We start from the raw sequence: 7,012 nt of genomic DNA, 5'->3' as shown, positions 1-7,012 counted from the left end.
GAGAGAGAGAGAGAGAGAGAGTGTGTGTGTGTGTGTGTGTGAGAGAGAGAGAGAGAGAGAGAGTGTGTGTGTGTGTGTGTGTGAGAGAGAGAGAGAGAGAGAGAGTGTGTGTGTGTGTGTGTGTGAGAGAGAGAGAGAGAGAGAGAGAGAGTGTGTGTGTGTGTGTGAGAGAGAGAGAGAGAAAGAGAGAAAGCAATGGTGAATATGACAACATGATACAGGACGACTGACTGTGAGTCTATTAGAATGCAGTGATATGATCCTAAAATTCTAAATATGAGCACAAAAAATTACCCTCTTATAATTATATCATATGATACAGTTTAGCAATATCACACCAGTTAAAGTGCTGTATATTGATTTATACAACAGTTCAATAAACAAGTTAATATTTTGTTTTAGACACAATATTGTCTGTTTTTGCTCAGTTTCACAAATGAAAATAGTTCCAGTGAAAGCCACAGCAGAACTGATGAGTGTCTCTAATTAATACACAGCAGTGATTCGCTACTGAACGAATGTTTTTGAATGAATCAAGTGAATCAATGATTCAGTGACTCATACAAAAAGTGTCACTTCCTTTGTTTCTGAATGAATCAGCCATTTGATTGAATCGGTTGAATGAATGATTCAATGATTCAACTCGCCGCCACCTACTGGTGCTTTTAGTTTCATATTGAGAGTATATCAAATTCATTTAAATTATTTTCATATTTCAATATTCAATTAAAAAAAAACATTAATACCCATTTACTATCATTCTTTGTTCAATGTTGACCCAAAATATTTCTTTCTAAATCTATTCTCTTGTAATGTCTACTCAATGCTTTTCTCTTTTAACACAATAATAACTGATATTTTGGAGGTATTTCTCAGCCAAATAGATGTGCTATTATTAATTAAATTAATTAATCTCCATATCATGTAATTAATTCTATTTAAAATGTTAATTGTTTGAGCGCCCTTGCGCTCAGAAGATCTGCACATACTTGGCGAAGCCGATGAAATCCTCGTGGTTGGTGTTGATGTACGCGAGCTGAACGTCGATGAGCAGCAGCACCTGCAGAGACACAGACACAGACGCTGCAGAGCCGTAATCTCCTTATACACCTGCATGCACAGATATCCGTGTGTCGCACCTGCTCTTTGGCTCGGCTCTCTCGGTCACGGATATGAGTCGTGACGATCCGCTCCGTCTCCTCCCGCAGATGAGGGAATGAATCCAGCTGAGCGTGCAGACAATTAAACACAGAATTAAAAAGCTGACCCACAGTTTCAGGACAGCGGCTGCATGACACGCACTAAACTACACTGCAGTGACGCTCCTGATCGAGTGCTTAACAAACCCTCCTCCAGTGAAAGACTGGAAATACAGCACATGTTCAGTTTACAGACTGCTGTAAAGATGCTGCTGCGGAGTCTCCACTCGGAGCAGGATACTGTTTTAATCATCTAATGGATTTGGGTCTGAGAGTCGAGGTCTAGATGGGTGCTAATGCTCATGCTCAGCCGGTTCGGCTCACAGACGCACGCAGATCAAATCAAAGATACTAATCATGTCAGAGCTTTGGGTGAACTATTCCTGAAGTGATGAACTACACGTGTGGCTCTTCTGCTAAAACTAAGGTGAAAATCTGCAAAACACTGCCGACTCAAAGCCACTGAGCAACAAAGAATGAAGAATAAGAGAGGCTCATTCTGAGAAACAGCCTGCAGCATTAAACACACACGAGACATTTATCAGCCTCTCCCGGCTGCTTTTGGGAACTGGAAAAAGATTTGCAATGTTATTTTTATAATTAGGATGTCATATCTACCATATTCTGTACATGTACATCAGTCATACATGACAGAAAAAAGTTAAATGCAGGAGTCTTGTTTATTTTTGTGTCTTATGAAATTCTGACAAAGGCTTTTTAACTCTTTTTTTGTTACTACAATAAGAACAGAGAATTAAATTACAAACAAGAGGACAAAGATACAATTAAAATAAAAAAAGTGCTTTAAGTTTTTCAGGTATATTTAGTATTCAGGTACAAAAGACTAAGAATCTGAGTCAAATATGTAATGAAACTGCAGTCTTCACTGCATGAATTAAATATACTGATCCTTATTAAATCTGCATGCGAGCAGAAATCCACTCTAATTATGACGGCGATATATTTACGACAGTAATTCCACTCAAGCTAATATACAGCTGCAGCAGGTTTATTAGGCTGCTGTCACTTTAAGAACCAGTGCACAGATTCAATACACTGACACACATCTGATTTTCTTTCACGGTTCAGTTTACTTAAGTCATAATTGACTGTGTTTACGTGAATACTCGCCAAGATGGGCGTCTGACATAATTTTGTGTCTATTTGATCATTCAGTTTTTATTAGCGGCTTATTGTGCTTAATAACTTTTAACATCGGCCTGTTTAAATGGCGAATTATGCAGGATCACAAAAAACTGTTATGAGTTCACGTTGAGTTCTAAAAATAAAGTTGTGTCCTTAATATTTATATAATGTATCTGTTTTATGAAACAAGGCACTGGTGCTGAACTCTGTGTGTAAAGAGCGACGCACCTTATCAGAGCACTGACGCACCGTGTTGATCAGCTCCTGAACCACCAGATCAATACACTTAATACACGGCTCCTTGATCTTCACCACCTGCTTCTTCACGATCGCCTCGAAGGCCATGTCTGGAGTGAACAGACCCGTCCTGCAGAAGAAACACAGTCATCTTCAGCGCTTAACACACACCTGACCCTAAACCCACAGATCTGATCCCACAGGAACATAACAGGGTTTGTGAGACAGAGACAGAGCGGTCAGTCAACAGACCCTCACCTGATGCCATGGATGTTCTTGATAGCGTAGCTGATTTCCCGCCGCATCTCCTTCTCGTCACACTCCATCTGTCACACAGACGGGTCAGAAACACAGGACGGTTAGGACGGAGCCGTGAGAACAGAGCACAGTCTCAGTGTCCAGCTCACTTGCCTTGACCAGCTCGAAGGGGAAGCGCTCGTGGAAGATGCGGTTGATCTTGGCTCCTCCAGACAGCTCCACGGTGTCCACCTGATCACCAGAGCCTTCGATACGCTTCTCGAAGTCCACCGAGAACTGCTGCACCATCCTGCAGACGCACACACACACATCTGCAGCTCTACTCACTGCGCTGCGGTTTATCTGAACAGCGACAGAAAGCTTTGCTTAGTAACGAGGACTGAACTAATCATCAAGTGAACCTGCTGTTCTGATGAATTTCTTCACATACACTGTACATGTGTGTGTGTGATTTGTCTGAAGAGACTCCTGCTGGACTGACTCCAATTTAGTTTCTGTTTGAATGTAATTTAAATGATGAATTTACCATTATGAGACGTTTTCCCGTGGCTGACAGCAGCTGAATTCAACCCAAGTGTTAATTTGAGCAAAGCAGAGCTTCACAATAAAGAAAAGAAAGGCCATCTGTCGTGTGATTCAGTGATAGAGAGATAATGCTGCGTTACATGCTGTGTGTCCATCCAGAACATGCAGAGAGATCTGAGACGATCTGAACCTGGATGGGACTGACTCTGGACCAGATTAACTCACCCTCTTCTGCTGTTAAAAGACTGTCAGAACTGACTAGAGACCAGTGCAACATTAGCGATGGGCAGTTACTTTAGCGGCTGATATCATTGCATGTGCATTTGTTTCTTTCAGACGCAGCATTAATGTGAGGAGAGGATTTCAGCCCATCATGATCTGATTTACTGAGGTCTGCACTGCCATTATTTAACACTTAAATAAAGCAGGTCTCGTTTAGCGTCTGTGCTGTTAGTCGATCACACACCTGATTATCTCCGGCTCTGCTCGTTAGCCACGCTCTTGTAGATTGTGTTGGGCATTATGGACATGTATTTTGTACTTTGGTTGATTCAGTGATCTTAACTCTTATTTTTGACTTGTATTATATAGTGTTAATCTTGTCAGTCATTTTTAATTTAGTCTTAAATCTTTTAAATTAGTCTTAGTCCTGGTGTCAAATGTACGTTTTAGTTATTATCATATTTAGTCAACCTTGTCCTGTTTTTGTTTAGTCAAGTTTTAGTCAATGAAAACTTTGTCACATTTGTCATGCTGTATAATAGTTACACTGATAATTTTTATTTTTATTGCTTAAAATTATAATCGTAATGATTGTTGTCATTTGAGAAATTTATTTTTACATTTCAGGAATTGCACTTTCACCAATAAGCACAAATCAACAGAATATGGACTTTATTTGACCTCATCTAGTGTGCTGATTTATTACAGGCTATTTAATATATAAATTAATATCAAAGACTTAGATATGCACTCTCTCTGACCGGGTTATGAAAACTGGCAAAAACACACAAACATTTTTTACAGTAAAATCCCTTATAATAATTCCAATATTTCCAAATTGCAATAATGTTTCTCTATTAAAACAGCAGCGGTTGAGTAAGAAACACAATCACAAACGAAACAGTCGAGATCTCGTGACTGAAGGATGCTTTCATTAAAGCTGAACATCTCTCACAGAGATTCTCGTTGGTCTGTGTTTGCAGATCATCGTCCGTGCTTCAGCAGCACATGGTTGCCAGATTGCAACAAATAAGCAGAACATGTTTTAACAGCTCTGATTTGGGGTTTGAACTCGTGATATCTGGCGACCGCACACATGAACGCTCGTGTATAGCAGTCCACTATAATGTTCTGTCTTTTTTTTCCGGATGAAAATAAAAATACATTTTGGTATAGATTTTATTTTTAAAATACATTTTAGTCTCGTCTTTTTTCGTCAACGATATTGCATGTTGATATAGTCACAGTTATCGTTTATTGATCTTAATGTCCTCTAATCATCGTCTCGACTTAGTCATGGGAAAAAAGCTCGTCAACAAACATTTTTCGTCATACTTTTCGTTAACAAAATGAACACTAGAATGATCTGTTTTAGATCACTGAATCAACCTTAATACATTATAATCTAATTATAAAAATACAACACTACGTCTGTCTTGACTCGCTATTATCGCTCAAAGCTTAAATTACTGTGAATCACTGGTGCACGACGGCATCAAGCACAACACTGAGCAAACAGACATATGAATACTACATTACTACAGTAATACTACATGCTACTACTAATACTACAGCGAGCTCATAGTGTCGTCAGCCGGAAAGGAAAGCGAACACATTTTGCTGAAAGACTGGCGTGCACTGACTGCAGCAGGGCTTTGGTCTTGCGTGACGGGTCGTCGGGCCGGTACTGCCGGTACTCCTCCGCCTCTCGGTCCAGAGACAGCAGCTGCGACTGCAGTTTACTGCGGAAGGCAGGCAGCGTGTCCCGGATGTGGTTGGTCAGTTGCTGTGGAAACAATAATGCAACCGCAGTAGCTCCATTAAATCCATAAGAAGTCATAAGCATCATCAAATTCAGTGCGGCTCTTCAGCGCCACAGTACCTGATTGAGGACCTTCTGCAGGTGTGGGGTACCCATGCTGTCTGCTAGGTGTCTGTAGGCCGGATGAGTCAGAAAGAACTTCCTCTCTGCCGCCAGAGCCGCTTTGATGTCCTTCTTCCCGTCGATGTCTTTCTGACTGCGATTCACCACGCCGATGTACCCTGAGTGAGCGAGCGGATCACTGCAGTGCTTTAGTGTCAGATTCACCAAACACATTAGACAAACACAGAACCTGTGCTGATCCGGCAGACTGCCATCATCTGGCTTACTTTACTGTGGAGCTCGACCGCACGTCGCTAAATCTCCGCTCATTTGATCATCATGCGATAAACGCAGCAGTTACTCAGCGACTGAGACGTGTTTGAAAAGATTAACAGTGATTAACTAGAAAAACTCACACTGCAGCGGTTTCCGCGCATCTGAATCCGACTAAACCAGACCGTGAATAAGACGTATGTTTTTGGTTTGGTGGAGGATTGAGTCCGCAGACAGTTTCAGGCTTTCAGTTAGGCCTGGGCGATAAAACGGTATCGATATTTATCGACGGTACACCTTCTTCGATAACGATAGAAAAAAATGTTCGATATTGGCACGTGGTATGAGTGACGCAGACAGCACACACAAACATGAACACAAGCTGAAATGAGTGCTGTGCTGCCTGTGATGAGGAGATTGTGAGTAAACAATGAATATTAGTCGAATTTAGAATAAACATTTGCATTTGAATGTTAGGAGTGCGTCAGGGAGCGTCTTCAGTGGCGCGCGAGATGCGGTGATGATGATGTAAGTGCCGTTGTAGTTTAATTTTTTGTTAGTCTAGCCCACGAGACGCGCCGCTGCTGTGTTATTCATTCAAAATATTAGAGAAATATAGAAGCTCAATGCGGAGTAGATCTTGATTAGGTTAAAACCCAAACCAAGCCATTCACACAGAACACATATTCAGCGCATTTCTAGACGGACAAATACGACTGCTGCACTCGCGTCTCACAAAAGAGATGTAGCCATGCACTGTTAAAACAGTTTAAACTTTTAGAAAACACGTCACGAATTTGTGGAGGTTTATTCCTTTTCACTGCGTCTTGTATGTTTTTAAATGCAATCTGTGTGATCGGCGCTTCGGCTCTTTATATTAAGCAGTGCATAAATACATGATGCTGTTTTGTTCATAATTGTTTATGCAATTTACAAAATTATATTTCATTTATATGAGTTAATGTAGACGTAATACACGTTTTTTTATAGACTTATTTCCTTGCGTTGACAATTTAAATGTGCTGCATTATTTTGCTCATTGCGCCCTGCTGTGGCCTCGGGAGACAAGACAAAAGTTTTACCTATTTAATCTGCATATAAAACATTAGAATGTTAACATTAGAAAACATTAATTTTTATTTTGTGTTTGATTGTTAAAACAAAAAATATTTGTTGTTTGTCTCAATAAATTGGGTTAATTTAAAAATACAGTGGTTAAATATAAACATTTTTTTCTATAGCTCTTTGTTTTAAAAAAGGTTATAAAAAATGTCAATATCGATACCGA

At 40.2% G+C, this 7,012-nt stretch overlaps 1 protein-coding gene across 3 annotated transcripts in view; it reads right to left on the bottom strand.

Moving 5' to 3' along the window:
• Positions 1-7,012, bottom strand: part of dnm3b (dynamin 3b) — a 29,712-nt gene that overhangs the window by 11,967 nt on the left and 10,733 nt on the right. For all 3 annotated transcript variants that reach the window (XM_016530629.1, XM_016530628.1, XM_016530630.1), the window contains 7 exons: positions 5,470-5,630; positions 5,231-5,373; positions 2,994-3,129; positions 2,841-2,908; positions 2,574-2,712; positions 1,140-1,226; positions 990-1,060 (listed from right to left, as the gene is read on the bottom strand). In XM_016530629.1, the coding sequence (XP_016386115.1) occupies positions 990-1,060; positions 1,140-1,226; positions 2,574-2,712; positions 2,841-2,908; positions 2,994-3,129; positions 5,231-5,373; positions 5,470-5,630 (805 nt within the window). The remainder of the gene's footprint in view (positions 1-989; positions 1,061-1,139; positions 1,227-2,573; positions 2,713-2,840; positions 2,909-2,993; positions 3,130-5,230; positions 5,374-5,469; positions 5,631-7,012) is intronic.

The sequence above is a fragment of the Sinocyclocheilus rhinocerous genome, unplaced genomic scaffold (assembly GCF_001515625.1).
Source record: "Sinocyclocheilus rhinocerous isolate Xijiao unplaced genomic scaffold, SAMN03320098_v1.1 scaffold4319, whole genome shotgun sequence".
Taxonomy (NCBI): Eukaryota; Metazoa; Chordata; class Actinopteri; order Cypriniformes; family Cyprinidae; genus Sinocyclocheilus; species Sinocyclocheilus rhinocerous.
Note: the sequence above shows the minus strand (reverse complement) of the source record. Positions and strands in the feature narration are given on the sequence as shown.